The sequence below is a fragment of the Centruroides sculpturatus genome, unplaced genomic scaffold, assembly GCF_000671375.1.
Source record: "Centruroides sculpturatus isolate CEXI.00-Female unplaced genomic scaffold, Cexi_2.0 scaffold143, whole genome shotgun sequence".
Lineage (NCBI taxonomy): Eukaryota > Metazoa > Arthropoda > Arachnida > Scorpiones > Buthidae > Centruroides > Centruroides sculpturatus.
Window position 1 is genome coordinate 121,369 of NW_019384447.1, and position 17,089 is coordinate 138,457.

Consider the following 17,089-nt stretch of genomic DNA (forward strand, 5'->3'; position numbering starts at 1 on the left):
CAAAGGAAAAGTATGTCCTTTATGAAGGCATAGAGCCTTTACTACATGAAAATGAAAATTAATGAATACACTGTGTACAGTAATTTACCTGATAAGACAGACCTCAGAAAAATACTTTATGAGGCATAAAGCTGTCTATGATGAAAATTAATTATCTAAGGGTATTTTTGCCCTGCCAGGGTGTGGCCAAGTTATCCAGAGTGCCAGGTTATTGAGTGCCGAGTTTTCGAGGCTCTACTGTATCACAATTCACAACTTTATAAACTGATTGTTTTAATTAATGGGTAACCACTATCAGTTTATGATTGTCATTATAATACAATTATAATGTCAAAATAACACTCAAAGAAAAATAAAGATACTAGTTTCCATTTCAAGTGGAAGGTAAATTAAAAATTACTTAACACTCATAGAATCAAGCTGAGTTGGGCAAGGAAAACTTTGGAATGATAGAAATATGTTATGCTTATGAGCAACAATCATTTGTCAAACAGAATGGTATAACATGTTTCTATTGTATCAAAATTTTCCCTGCCCAACTAGGTTTGATTTTATAAACTTATTACACCAAGGACAGGATTCTTTTAATATTCTTTTACATTATTAATTTATTTCTTTCTTCAATATGCATTTTTGGCAAAAGCCCCTTTTCAGTTGGAGTTATAATTATAAAAATTCAAATTTCAATTGTTAAGGGGAAAACCTTAATCCTATTTTCTTATTTTTTCTAATCTTAAACATTATGCTAATAGAATATGCAATGACATGATTTGTAATGCTGTATCAATATTAGGTAATGGTCAAGATTAGAAAAATAAGGAACTTAGAATTAAGATTTACCCTTTAACAATTGAAATTTGAATTTTTATAATTCCAACTGAAAAAGGACTTATGCCAAAAATGCATATTGAAGGAAGAAATAAAAGTTAATAATGTAAAAAAATATTAATAGAATCCTGTCCTTGGTGTAATAAATCTGAAAATAAAATCACAATTGAACTAAATGTAGTGAATTAATACATGAAAAACTTAATCAGTTAAGAAGCAATGTTAAAATTAAAAACCTTACCTTGTTCTCTAACAATTTCTGAAACACCATGGAAGAATCCTCTGTATTTTGGATTTGGTCCTGTCTGATCATTAATAAATTTTACTTTAACAGTTTCCATTGGTGTAACAGCAAAAATAGCTTCCATTACTCCTGCTCCCAAACCACATAACAATCTACTACTTGGTGGGAGATTTCCTTTCTCATCTAAATTTCGTTTTTTCAATGCTTCAAACGTTCCAAATCTATATACAAATAATTTTATTTTTAAATTATTCTAATAAATTATAATTTTAAAAAAGAAGAAAATTCATACCTAACAGCTGATTTTGGAATTGAACCGTATAACAAAACACTTAAACCTCTATATAATCCTGAAATTCCATGATGTCTGACAGTCTGACGTACTACATCAACAATTCCATTATATCTCGGTTTTCCAGATTTTTCATCTAACTGTAACTGTGTTTTAACATATTCTGTTGGAAATGTAATACAGATCTCTATTCCACCAGTTATACCACCTACATGAATAATAGATGAACAATAAATAATGATAGATATAATAATAATACAAAACTACTTAGAAACAAAACATCTGTCCAATGGAAGAAAACAGAAATAAAAGGAAAAGCAGAGGAACAAAAGAAAAACTTCAGATTGATAAACTGACACTAGAGAACTTCAAAAGAAGAGCCAATTTTCACATGGTATTGTTTGATTACAAGAAAAATACCACTGCAAAGATGAATCATTAAATGTTTATGAACTGGCATCAGCTGAAACATTAGAATGTTTACAAAAAAGCAGTGAAACTGTGGAAGACAGAACTAATTGTTTAAAAAATATAGATATAATAGCAAAGAAATTGCATCAAAACGTAGATGAAACAATTTGATTTAGTGAACATAGATTACTGTAGCTAATTTCAGCAATGTACTGGTTTGTTTACACATAGCAAAAACATTGCAGCTAAATTTAAGTATCCTATAAGTCAAATTTCTAATAATGTCATTTTTATTTCTGTGCTTTTAATAAGAATCATTTATGTTTTAAATTGAATTAAGAATTACATATTTAACAATATTGATTGCAATTAATACACTCTTGTTGTGTTATTTACACAATTGTTATCCATATATNTATATATTGAGAAAATTTCCAGTTAAATTAAGTTCCTATAATTTAAATAAAAACATATATTAATTTGACTAAATATAGGTTATAAATAATGAAAAACTTTTAAAGTATATAAAAAAAAGTGAATTTATGCATTTAAAAATATGATATAAAAACTTTTTATAATAATAAAACAACAGATAGCACTACTAAAAGTTGCCAAAAAGTTTGGGGGCATAATTTTGTCCACCCTTTTTAAAGATGGTGAACAAAATTGTAACCCCCCCCCAAACGCAGGAAAAAAAAACAAATTTTTTTTGCGTATTTCGATGTTTCAAGGTCCCGAGTCCAAAAATGTAAAATCTTGGAGGGGTCATTTTTTGATCGATCGCTATACTTCCCCTATTAAATATAACAGTCGGGAAAGTAACTAGAATCAGTTGGTCAGTTGACTGTGTAGAACAATGAGAAATGTGCACATCAAATTTTATGAAAGCATAATTTTGTAAAATAAAGAAATCCAAAGTATGGCCCTTTATAACTTATAAGGAGCATGTGGATGAAAAAATCGACAAGCGCATCCCTCTTTTAAGTCTTCACAAAATTACAATCCACCATTTTCCATCATACGAGCAAGCTACATACTGACCAGGACTTAAGTCTGACAGTTTGATCATCAGTAAAAATTCTTACAGTAAATCCAAAAATATAATTTGAAATTCAACTCGTGTGAATGGTACTATTAAAGTGGTCGTTCTCGTGCCTACAATTTTGGCCAGTTTATAAACGTTTTTCCTTTGACGGTCTGCTTATTTCAACATCAGGCATCCCAAATGGTAAAGATATACATTTGTACCATTCTTCTTTTTTGTTACGCTTTGTGTGTCTTTGTTAAAAAACCTGTGGCTGGACTTGCTTGGTTTTAAGGCGTCTCCCCTTGGTTATGGGGCTACCAATTCAAAGAACTAGCAGTGGCTTTGCCACGATGGACCACTGCACGTACCCCGTAGCCTCTTGGCATAGTTTTGAGAATCATCGGATCTTGATTCTAGTCACTAATTTTACACGTGTACCCTCATCATAGGAATACAAACATTCAATACTAACTCTTAAAGAATGCTTATTGTTTCTATTAGCCTAAAATGAAACAAAACAAGATTTCTCTAAAAACAAATTGGTTTTAGAAAATAATTAAAATCCATGCTAACTTTTTGCTCAATATTTAGGTGAGCATAGTTCAGCAAGCATGCATATTCAGGATCTTTTAATCTAATTACATAATGACCACCAGCTAGTGAGCTCACAGAATAATTTGCATTGAATAGTCTTGTATATTATTGCTTATTCTGAAACAGCGTTTTCTTTTTGTTTTTTCAGTCACAACTAGGTGCATAGATAGAATGATGTCAAAGGTGCCCAGTGTCTATCTATGCACCTAGTTGTGACTGAAAAAAAGTCTTGTATAGTTCTGAAGTTATCAACGTGTAACTTTTGTTTTGAGCAATCAAGTTTTTATTCAGACATCATTACCTTTAATTAGTGACGTAGCTAGGGGTGGGCAGAGAGACATTTTTAGAATTAAAAAAATTTTAGTTGATAATTTTACTTTTCATATTATAAAAATTATTCCCAGAGTTAACAATTACAAAAATTATGACTGCCATTGAAAAATGTCTAAGTATGTTTGGTGTGCATTATGTATTTTCCAAAGAGCAGCAATTGACAGACCGTCCCTGGCGAATCAATCTATAGCTACGCCACTGTATTTAATGCCACATTTTTGCCCTTAGCAGAATCGGGCATAAAAATGAAAATATTTTAAGAAGCCTCCCTATTTGCCTGTGAATGTTGGTAAAAATTCAGTCTCAATTTTTTTTTTTCGAATTTTTCAGTGGGCATATTTTGACAGCTGATAGCTGTACACTTGAAATTATTACACAAAAAACCATTTTTTTACAACCAAACCTTGATTTTTAAAAGTGTTTAATTAAGAACGTCATCTTCCCGATTTCAGGCAATTGAAATGTGGCTTCTGTTCCAGAATGAATTTTATTCAAACTTCGGTGAAGATTTGTGGAAGGAGTACATTTTATTAGAAGCTTCTGTTGGCATATCTGAATTGTCCACTTGAAACTGTTTTATCGTAATTGCTCTTAGTCAAAGAACCATTGGACAACAAAGATGGTTTTTTAATCATTGAGTGCAGAGGTGACATGGGGTGCCTTCATGTTTTGGTTTATATCTCAAACCATATTATCATACGGAGCTATATTTTGTATGGTTTAGTTAAAGTTTCTTAGCTACCTTTGTGCCAAATTTTATTGAAATCTGAGGTGGTCGAGCTGGAGACCTTGATCATTTGATATGGAATGACCCAAAAAGGAAATCAATGTAACATTGTCAAATGAAATTAAGAACTTGAAAGGATTTTCAAAAGCTATTTGCAGGTTTGGGCAAAACTCTTAATTTTGGAGAAGTTATCACAAAGTGAGCTCCCATATACCTACTCACCAAATTCTCCTGTCATATCAACAGATGAAGATGCTTTTCACTTTATAAGAATCTTCTGGGAGAGGAAAATTAATTTTATCACACAATTAAGAGATTTAATATCATTCACGAGTTTCTGATGTAGGCTTAGTGAAATGCTAAAAATGGATGGATAAATGTCATTCCACATATGTAAAATGAGATTTAAATTGAACATTGGTTTAAATAATATGGAAACGTTTAAGTGTGTAGAGTAATTAAATAAACATGTGTCTGTTCTAGCACTGTTTTTAGCAAACTTTTTGCATCCAAAATTCTTCTTAATCATTACTATCATAAACTATTGAATTAAATTTTGCATTTCTTTGTTGATTGAAACTGTGCTGTCACATCATTTAAAAATTTTAAGCCATATCAAATACAGCACAACAAACGTCAAGTGCTGTTCATTGTATTTGATTACATAATATATTTTTTTATGAACCTGTTGAAAAGAAATTATGTAACACGTTAGTATTATGCAATTTCTTTTCACCTGGTTCATAGGAAGAAAAAATGCTCTACATTTACAGTAGAAAATTATATTAATTAAAAATCTACTAATGTGAGGTAGATAAGGACTTATCACACCAATTATAATAGGCACAAACACCCAGGTATCAATGGAATACATTTAATAAAAATGAGAAGGGGTGTACATTAAAATCGATTACATTAGTAATTAACATGAAATAACCAGTCTGAAATGCATTTTGGTTATTTCATGTTAATTACTAATGTAATCGATTTTAATGTACACCCCTTCTCGTTTTTATTAAATGTATTCCATTGAAAGCTGGGTGTCTGTGCCTGTTATAACTGGTGTGATAAGTCCTCATTATCTACCCCACATTAGTATATTTTTAATTAATTTAATTATACCAAGGGCAAAAAGCAATTCCTTTATAGAAAATTATATTTGCACTAAACTTGCTCATGTCAAGATATTTCCATCTCCCCCATTGCATACAGCAAGAGAATCATTTTTCACTGCCAACTAAAAGCCTACATAGTTCTGAACCATAGCTAATATCATTAGTTCACAATATGCATCACTGAGAAACAGACCTTAATCATTCCAAGAAGTAATTTTACATAGAGTAAAACTTCTTGCTCTTTGCTTATCTAGAGTTACTGTACATAACAAAGTAAGTACCATAACTCTAGATTACTGTTTAAATGTCACCTGTAATCAATTGGATGTGGCAAAACCACCACCAGTTCTTTGAATTGACAGTCCCTAACCAAGAGGACACACCTTAAAGCCAGATAAGTCCAGCCATAGGTTTTTTAATGGAGACAGACACAGACACAAAGCATAGCAAAAAAAGAAAATGGTACAAATCCAGCCAATAGCACATTAAACTAGTTTGCAAGCATATTTGACATATCATTTATAAATGATATATACTAAAAGTAGATCTATTTCTATGAAATATATAAAATATTTTGTGTAATGACTTATGTCCAATTTGGCCTGAGAATTGAAAAGTTGGGCACCACTGCTCAGTGGCACACTCAGAGAAGGGAAAAGAGCTCTGGTCCTCCAAAGAAAAAGGAAAACAAACAGTAGAAAATTTTCCAAAAATCTTTCCCTAATTAGAATTCATTTTTTTATTTATATTGTCTCATGTCTTCTATTTCTATACTATTTATGAATTAGTGGTCACATATGATGGAAATTTTATTGAATTTCCAAAGAAAATTTTCTTATTCATTCAACTTGGCTCTCCCCAAAAGTAAATCCTGAGTGTGCTGCTGCTACAGCTCTAAACATTAAAATTAATCAATCAAATTAAACAAACCTTTTTTATATTATATTTTATTATACAATATTTATTTTGTTTTGTATATTTTTGATATAACTTTTATCATCTAAATAACTATAACACATTGTTTTACAACTTTTACAAATTCCAAATTTACCCCAATTATATATATATATATGTATATATATAATGTATATAAACAATTTTACAATATTGTTTAAAACTTACATTGTATAAACAATAACTTAATGCACAAATTTATTTTCTGATTGTGTATAATCTTCCTACTAAATTGCACAATTACAAAGATATTCATCACAACATAACATTTTATAAGATTGGCCTTAATCAATTTAGCTATCAAAGACATTTTCCAATGTAAAATTTGACTGAGGAATGCTTGTTCATCTTACAAAAATATAATCAATTCTGCATTCTACAAGGAATGTTTAAAGTGATCCCAGTTTGTTATTTTTTGTGTTTGGTAATTTCAAGTTACAAAATAAAATTCATCTGTAATTAAGTGTATCAATTTCTTTTTTATCACTAGCACCTTTAAGTGAAAAGTACAATGATTAAATATATTGTTAACAAAATCATGAATTTTTTTGGAAAGTATTTTTTAAAATTGTGCAAAATAAAATGTATTTGTTGAGCATAAATGGAAATAAAAATTATCATGTTCAAGTTACAACCCACTTATTTTCTATTGTGGGCAGTTTTAAAATACAAATAAAAACAGAAAACTTTTTAAAGTATTTTGAAGAAATGAAATGTTGAAACTTTCAGTTTAACTATCTAAATTAGTATGATTTTAAGCTCTTCTGATGCCATTTGACTAGTCTGTTTTCCAGAAACGATTAAAAAGATCCATAAATGAATCATATATCATAAATGTAATGGCAACATCGAGGCAAACTCTACTCAAGCGAGGAATGGTACCTTTATAAAATCTGTTCAGAAATAAAATTTCCAATTAAAAAAGGAATTAAGCCAATATATAAAAATTTTTAGAAATCTTAACAATTTATGTAACTTACGCAATAAATCCTTCTTGTCGTGCAATTTTCAACACACAATCAAGTGTATTTTTATATTTGTGTGCTTCAAGACCCTAAAATCAAATTATACTTTTTAATAATTAGAAATATAATTGCATTTTTATTTACTGTAATTTCCTGTAAGTAATGCACAGGCTCTCTGCACTTAAGACTATTTGAAGGCAGGTATATATCTAGGCTTACCAGAAATTCCACTTTGACCGAGACTGTCCCAAGTTTGATGATGTGGACCCTGCATCCTGGCCCATTTGTCATTTTGTCTTGGTTATTAGGTAAAATTTTAAAAGTGCCGAATATACAAGAAGTAAAATTAGTGCAGCCTTGGGTAAAATGACGATTTGGCAACTAAAATATCTCCTGTTACACTCACTGTTGCCAATCTAAATATTTTGTATCTAGATCTAAGTACTTTAATGTTGTCTAGATATTTCCCCCAAAATTTATAGCATGTGGCCCAATGAATTTAGCGTTTTATCTTTTTCATCCAGATATTTTTTCACAGAATTTATAATAGTATGTAGACAATGAGATCCAGATATTTTTATTTAATTTTTTAAATATTATTAGAATTGGCAACACTGAAAATTACACTGGCATGTCAGTGTTGTGCCTATCTTACTTGTTAGTTGAGTTTCAAATTGGTATTGATAGTTGGCATTTGCAATTGCAGTAGACCCCCCTATAACATGGGTTCATATAATGAATTTTTCTGCGTGGTTGAACGGTGAACACTTGGTAAGTAATCCTACAATTTTTTGTTTATAGCATACTTTATACGAATTATTCCCAAAAAATTATACATGTTTTGGAAATGTTGAGTCAAATTAGTCTAGCATTGATTAATTTTATGGAAGAAAACCTTTCAAACAGCCATAGTTCATAAACTGCACAAGTGCCGGGCTGTGATTGGCTCATGTATTTAAGGATTCCTACAACGTGAAATTCTTATAAAGCAGAACGTATCTACTGCAATATAGGGGGGGTAGACTGTATTTTGTACTGTACAGTACATTAAATTAGTTTAATCTCCAAAATGCCAAAAAGAAACTATGTTTACTGATGAATTAAGAAAGGATTATCCATTTTTGAAAAAAGTTTGTGATTGTATTGACAAAGTGAAATGTGAACTGTGCTTTTCAGAATTTTCACTATCTTGTGGTGGGCATTCAAACATTGAAAATCACTTGAAATGTGCAAAACATAAGGCAAGCCAAGTAGGAGCGGAAAGAACTTCCTCAAATATATTATATTTTAAAGGTACCGATTTAAGTGACAGAATTTTTAAAGAAAATTTACACTAATGATAAATATTAATAACTTCTTAATAATAAGATATGTTCAGTTGAGTTATTAAAAATTGCTTTTAACGCGTTGTTTTTTGTTAACTTCTTTATTTAGCCCTTTCAATCATAGGTACAGAACTTATCCTAGTAGGCTTTATTTTCTGTTGTGAGTATTTTCTCAAAATTGTCCCGGCTTGAGAAAAAAATATTATGGTAAGACTATATATATAACATAAATGTTACAGGGTTATGAGCAAAGAAACTGTCTACGTATGCCTTGTATTTAGTTCTTCCCTCATTCATTTTCTGAAACAACTCCATGCTTTTATTGATATTATTACGAACTCCTACTTAAATTTGTATCTTAAAAGTTGATAAATTTTCAGTAATTATCTCCTCTCTACATAATAACATTTTAAAATCCAGTTTTTGTTTTTGTCCAACTTTAGTTCACCATACTAAATAAAGTTAAGCATTTGAAACCAATATCATTGTATATTATCGATACTAAAATTTTTTCTATTTAATTAAATAATAATACTTATTACTATTTTAGCATTTATCATCATCATCATCAATTATAAATAACATAATAAATCATACAAAATAGTATTTACCAATAGAGAATAATTTCTCTGTTACAGGGGTAAAATACATAAATAAAGGTATAAAAATATAAATAAAAGCAATGGGATTAGTTTATTCAATAAATTTTAAAAAATTAAAAAGCTCAAAAGATACTTAGAAATATCTCCTAAACTAACAAGTTAAAATTACTCAGTTTTTTTCCAATTTCCGAACCACTGAAGAGGCTGTAAAGTGAAATACATTTGGTAAATACAAATGTATTTCACTTTACAGCCTCTTCAGTGGTTCGGAAATTGGAAAAAAACTGAGTAATTTTAACTCGTTAGTTTAGGAGATATTTCTAAGTATCTTTTGAGCTTTTTAATTTTTTAAAATTTACAGAATTTCTGTTTTATCAAAGTAAAGTTTGAAAGATAGTTTCAATTTTAATGGTTTAAAACTTATTTTTCTAGTCACAAAAAAAAAATTAAAATATGTACAGTGATATTTCAGTGCTCAAACTGCGGCGTTGTCAACTTGGAATAGAGGATGTTCTTTAGGAAACTGAGTATGAAGCATAGGGTGTAAATGATCTGCGAGAATACTGCAATAATCTCACCTCTAACCTTCTCCCTCAGGACTACAAGTGGCCCAAGCCATGCCACGATATTACTCCCCACAGCATCACAGAGCCCCCTCCATGCTTCACGGTAGGAACCAGACAGTCAACATGAAATGCCTCTGCCGTTGTTTGCCAGACAAATACACGTCCAGTTGTCTGAAATTATGTAAATGATTTTTCGTCAGACCAAATGACCTGTTCTCATTGCTGCTATGTTTAGTTTCGGTGGTCTCAGCACCACTGTTGTCGCTTCATAGCATTCTGCAGTGACACTAATGGCTTTGGGATGGCTACTCGGCCACGAATGCTCGCAGCATGCAGCTCCCATTGAATAGTTTTGGTGGATATGGGGTTCTGGAGATGGGTGTTCATCTCAGAGGTTATCTGCTGCAGTGTAGTCTTATGTTTTCAGGTGACTACTCTCTTCAATGCTCATCTATGCTGGTCAGTCAACTTTGACTTTTGCCCACTGTTCTGTTTTGCAGATGACACCTTTCCCAGTTTTGTGTAGGCTGTTATAACCCTTGACACAGTGGACCTTGAAACTCCCATAAGGTTGGCTGTTCTAGACACGGACGCTCCAGCAAGGCAAGCTCCAATAATCATGCCTCTTTGCATGTCGGACAGGTTGGACATAATGGCGCTTTGCTGGGAACAGAATTTTCTCATGCTGTCACACCGCCAAATGCTTGACTGATACCTTCCTTTTCACCACCACTGGATGGTAGACTGTTGCAACACGTGGTGGGGCTGTATTGGACGGTTGAAGTACAACACATTTCGAAAGGGGTGTTCCTTTTCTTTGTCCTATACTTGTAGATGTAGTATCAAGAGTAAAGGAAGAGTGCTCAGAGTCACCTCGCGAAGTTCAATGACCTAAACAAACAAGACTTGCTACAAGAAATTTTCAGTTAATACCAAATAATTTTATTGACAAGACTATGTCTTGTTTATAAAATAGTACTGCTGTTTTATGTTACCAGCATAGAGGTATGAAAGAGTTGATATTTGACACAGAGTATTAGGTGCCCAAATCATTTGTGCATAAAAAAATCCAGACTTGTAGGTAGTCAGGAGTTAAAATAAAATACAAAATGGGAACCCTCTTCTATAAGCAGGCAAAACAGGCACCTCACCCACCGAAGTCAGGTGGGGGAGAGTACCACCCATAGTCATTCTAAGAAGTGAACTCTAACCTTCGGACTGGACACACAGTTTCTTCTATGTTTAATAAAATTTGTAATCTAATTTTGTAAATTTGGGAGTGCTTTAAATATGACGTTAAAACGGTTTTATGTCGTTACAAGTGTTTTTTTTTTTAACATTATCTAGTATAGTAAAATTGTGGGACTGATAAAAATTTGACGTTATATTAGGGTTGTTGTTATATTTGATGATGTTATAATCGGGTTAAACTGTATATTGTTTGTGCAAAATAAAAAAATAATTTTGGACGATACAATAGCCACGATTATTTTTTTCAAAAACGAGAAATTTTTGTTACGCATTGACAAAAATTCAACCCAGGCCGACATGCAATGGAGAGAAATTTTGAAATTGGATAGGTTAATTTCATCGAAAATGCATCGTGGACAACCTTGTGGTCATGGCCGGCGAAGTTTGAATGATTGCGCCAAAAAGCGACAATATCAANAAAAAAATAACTGTAGTAAGAAAAACAAATGAAAAATGCGAACTAATGTAACGTCGTATGGTGAGTTTTTGTTCGTATCGTGGAGCAAAAATATGTTCGAATTTCATGTCGTATCCTGAAAATTTCGTATGCTGGGGCGTTCGTAACCTGAGGTACCACTGTATTATTTTTATTAAAGTTTTATCTTCTTAATTACAGTTCTGTAATTAATCATAAATTAGTTAGTAATGACATGATATAAAAGAAAATTTATATTCTTCATCCATAAAATTAGAGTGAAGAGTAAAAATGCTATTTTGATAAGATTTGCTGAGTTTTAAGTAAATATTCATTTGATAAATCTATTTATAGAATTGATGTATAAAGTTCATTACATTAAGAATTAGGTTGTACCAGAAGGTCAACTGATCTTAAATATTTATTTTATTAAAAATTTTATCATAAAATATCAGTGTTCATTTTTAATAAGAATATTTACTGAAGTTAAATATAGTTTAGCAAATATAAATATTTTATTTCAATTTTAGCAAAAAAGAATTTATCTGTAAATAGGTCTGTTTTCTTTTTACTTGAATTTATTAAGCTGAAATACAATCTAAATATAAAATGTTATTTTTAGAAAAGTTGACATTTTGTCCTTGTATATGTTCTGAATATGTCCTGAATTTTCATTTTTAGGTTTTGTTTTCTTATTAAAAATCTTTAAAAACTTAATAAAATAATAATAAAATATTTAATACTGTGTTCTTATTAATATTTAATTTTATAGATCTTTATTATCATTATTAAGTATATCAAACAACATGAAGCCCAATATGTATATAAAAATAACCAAATGATTGCCTTAAATAATTGGGCTATAACACCACTAATTTAATCAATGATTAATAACTAAGAAATTTGCTATTAGAGGTAGATGATAGGTGCCATCTCATAACTAAATTAATAATTATAATTTTTAATAATTTATTAAATAATTCAGAATCATCTGGAAGAAAAGAACTGATTCGGGGTGGGGCTTGAATGCAATCTTTGCAACTGGCAAGTGCACTGCACGGCAAGTGGAGGTTGCAGGTTCAAGTCCCACCTCAGATCAGTTTTTTTTTTTTTCAGATGATTTTAAATTATTTAAGTAATAGTTATAATTTTAATAATTTATTTAAGAGATGGCATCTAATGTCTACCTCTAGTAGCAAATTACTTAGTAATAATTAGCAGTGTTATAGCTCAGTTATGTAAGGTGATCGTTTGGCTATGTTTAAATATTAATGTAAAAATTATATTTAATAAAACATTTAACACCTTATAATGCCGAGAAATATTTATTAAAACACAAACGTTTTCAGCCTAATGGAATAGGCCATCATCAGGTGACAGGCTATCGAACAATTTTGAAAATTGTGTTAAAACGGAACTTTCGAACATTACAAATTCAAAATTAAAATTAAAACATAAAATAAATTAACCAATCACTATACAAAATAACTATAATAAATAGATTGAAGCCATATTAATATAAATAATAAAATAAGGCGATATAAAACTAGAAACAAAAATAAACCTAAAAGATTAAATGCACAAAAGGATTAAATTCATAAAAATATATATATGAAAAATCCTTTTGTGCATTTAATCTTTTAGGTTTATTTTTGTTTCTAGTTTTATATCGCCTTATTTTATTATTTATATTAATATGGCTTCAATCTATTTATTATAGTTATTTTGTATAGTGATTGGTTAATTTATTTTATGTTTTAATTTTAATTTTGAATTTGTAATGTTCGAAAGTTCCGTTTTAACACAATTTTCAAAATTGTTCGATAGCCTGTCACCTGATGATGGCCTATTCCATTAGGCTGAAAACGTTTGTGTTTTAATAAATATTTCTCGGCATTATAAGGTGTTAAATGTTTTATTAAATATAATTTTTACATTAATATTTAAACATAGCCAAACGATCACCTTACATAACTGAGCTATAACACTGCTAATTATTACTAAGTAATTTGCTACTAGAGGTAGACATTAGATGCCATCTCTTAAATAAATTATTAAAATTATAACTATTACTTAAATAATTTAAAATCATCTGAAAAAAAAAAAAACTGATCTGAGGTGGGACTTGAACCTGCAACCTCCACTTGCCGTGCAGTGCACTTGCCAGTTGCAAAGATTGCATTCAAGCCCCACCCCGAATCAGTTCTTTTCTTCCAGATGATTCTGAATTATTTAATAAATTATTAAAAATTATAATTATTAATTTAGTTATGAGATGGCACCTATCATCTACCTCTAATAGCAAATTTCTTAGTTATTAATCATTGATTAAATTAGTGGTGTTATAGCCCAATTATTTAAGGCAATCATTTGGTTATTTTTATATACATATTGGGCTTCATGTTGTTTGATATACTTAATAATGATAATAAAGATCTATAAAATTAAATATTAATAAGAACACAGTATTAAATATTTTATTATTATTTTATTAAGTTTTTAAAGATTTTTAATAAGAAAACAAAACCTAAAAATGAAAATTCAGGACATATTCAGAACATATACAAGGACAAAATGTCAACTTTTCTAAAAATAACATTTTATATTTAGATTGTATTTCAGCTTAATAAATTCAAGTAAAAAGAAAACAGACCTATTTACAGATAAATTCTTTTTTGCTAAAATTGAAATAAAATATTTATATTTGCTAAACTATATTTAACTTCAGTAAATATTCTTATTAAAAATGAACACTGATATTTTATGATAAAATTTTTAATAAAATAAATATTTAAGATCAGTTGACCTTCTGGTACAACCTAATTCTTAATGTAATGAACTTTATACATCAATTCTATAAATAGATTTATCAAATGAATATTTACTTAAAACTCAGCAAATCTTATCAAAATAGCATTTTTACTCTTCACTCTAATTTTATGGATGAAGAATATAAATTTTCTTTTATATCATGTCATTACTAACTAATTTATGATTAATTACAGAACTGTAATTAAGAAGATAAAACTTTAATAAAAATAATACAGTGGTACCTCAGGTTACGAACGCCCCAGCATACGAAATTTTCAGGATACGACATGAAATTCGAACATATTTTTGCTCCACGATACGAACAAAAACTCACCATACGACGTTACATTAGTTCGCATTTTTCATTTGTTTTTCTTACTACAGTTATTTTTTTTAATGTATTACTTGGCTTTAATTTGAGTATGTTTTTCGCGTTGGAACGAATTATTTGGTTTTACATGTAATCGTATGGGAAAAGATGATCCACCTTACGACATTTTCATGATACGATCTCAGTTTCGGAACGGATTAATTTCGTATCCTGAGGTACCACTGTACATTTTTTCCAGTGAAGAATTTCTAACATGAACTATTTCAAAAAATTATCTCCTATCTTCATTTATGGTTGTAATTTTAAAAACTTGATGATAATCATAATGAGATTTTCAGAAAAAATCAGTTACATTTCAATATTATTGCTTAGAATATTAGAAACATGTTTGTAAAATAAATACACTTAAGTGTGTGTGGCATTACTATTTGCAATTATTTAGAGCATAAAAGGAGCTCGCTAGTACTTTCAGTAGCATAAAGCTACCATCTTCAGGCAAATATCGAATACAAATATTTTTCAAATGATTAACTTTTGAACAAATTTATGAAAATAAGTGGTGTGTGTGGATGGAATACGGAAATTGAATTTAAGATAAAAGATGTTCTAAACTGTGAAAAGCATTGAGAATGTTAATATATTCCCAAAGATATAAAATAAGCAATTGAGTGAACAGTATGAACAAGCAAAAAAGAGAAATTTGAATAAGTTAAATTGGTTGAATAAAGTTATCCACAATTGTGGAATTTCAAGGGTTGGCATAACAACTCTCCTTGTTATCTCTTCTGAGAGTGCATGTTTTAAAGGGATTTGATACACACCAGATTTTTCATTCAGTTTAAGAATATCTTTGTCGTTGCACAATAGTCTTCTCAGTGTTGGTTGTGGTAATATAAAACCATTCTTTCTAAACAGGTGTGCTAATTTTAGTGAGATTGGGCCTAAACGCGATATCGGAGGATGTGGTATTTTTAGTTTCTCTTTGTTACTAAGAAAGGACTGCGGAAACAACTTGTCTTTGACACGATTTTGGAGAAAATGAAACTTAAACACAGAATAACCTGCATTTTGCATTGCTTTGGTGATAAGATGCAATTCCTCNATCATCCAGTTATGTAGAATATTTATTTTTTGAAACTAAAAATTATTATTATTTGATAAATAAAACAGAAATAAAACAAAAATTTGTCAAAAAATGTTTATGAAATAAAACAAAAATTTGTCAAAAAACCCCACTTCAGAGATGTGAAATATATGTTGTGAAGTTATATAAAAGTTGTAATTACCTTTTAGCAATTTATTGTGGGTACGCACCAATGTGAGTTATTCACAGGAAATTACAGTAATTACATTTTTTAAAGTAAAAGATTATGTACCTGCATTCTTGTTTTCACTACATCAATTGGAGTATTACCAAAAACTGATGCAGCTCCAGCAAGTGCACCGAACATCCCAACCACCAATTTATTAACTTTCTTATTTGGATCACCGCCACGATACCAATCTTTTAATGATTCCATCACAAAGAAACGAATGGCTTGGTTACTTCCTTGTTTCATTATTGTGGCTGTCACTCCTTGATATGTTCCACGTAAACCTGTAATCAGTTTGTTATTATATTTTTGAAATTTTGCAATAGTTATATAAAATTTATGTATCTAATAAATACAGTGGTACTTCAGTATAAGTCTGCTTTAGAATACGTCCTGTTTGGACGAAACAAATTTTGTTCGGTATACGACTTTTGTTCGGTATACGACTTAATTCAATTATACGCGCCATCTATGAACAAGTAGCACTATCGGTGTACTAGGCCAGACTAGACGTTTGCGGTGCAACAGTTTATGACTTTGTTAAATTTTATTATTTTTATTAATCATGAATTGCAAAAAAGGCAACTGAAAAGCAACAGAAAACTAAAAAAATTACTAGAATCACAATGGAACTGATAGAAGAGATTGTTGAGAAATACGAACGTGGTATGCGTGTTCAAGATTTTAACTGTTGCATACCATATTCCAAGAACGACGATATCGACAATCATGAAAAATAAAGACATTATTAAATCTGATAATGTTGCGAAAGGCGTTAAATCAATTTCTAAACAGAGATCGAAGACATTAGATCATGTTGAGAAATTGCTTTTGCTTTGGATAACTGAAAAAAAATGTGCTGGAGACAGCGTATCAGAAGCAATTATTTGCAAGAAAGCTAAAAAGATACATGCTGATCTCATGAAAAATCAAGCAGGAACTAGCCAGGAAAGCGAGGTGTTTAAAGCCAGCCATTTTTTTTACA

General features: G+C 30.0%; 1 protein-coding gene across 1 annotated transcript in view; it reads right to left on the minus strand.

Moving 5' to 3' along the window:
• Positions 1-1,015: 1,015 nt before the first annotated feature.
• LOC111620417 (putative tricarboxylate transport protein, mitochondrial) overlaps positions 1,016-17,089 on the minus strand; it is a 45,500-nt gene continuing 29,426 nt past the window's right edge. Inside the window, exons 2-3 of the mRNA XM_023362334.1 lie at positions 1,365-1,572; positions 1,016-1,293 (exon numbers count right to left, since the gene is read on the minus strand). Of these exons, the coding sequence (XP_023218102.1) occupies positions 1,038-1,293; positions 1,365-1,572 (464 nt within the window). The 3' untranslated portion in view covers positions 1,016-1,037. The remainder of the gene's footprint in view (positions 1,294-1,364; positions 1,573-17,089) is intronic.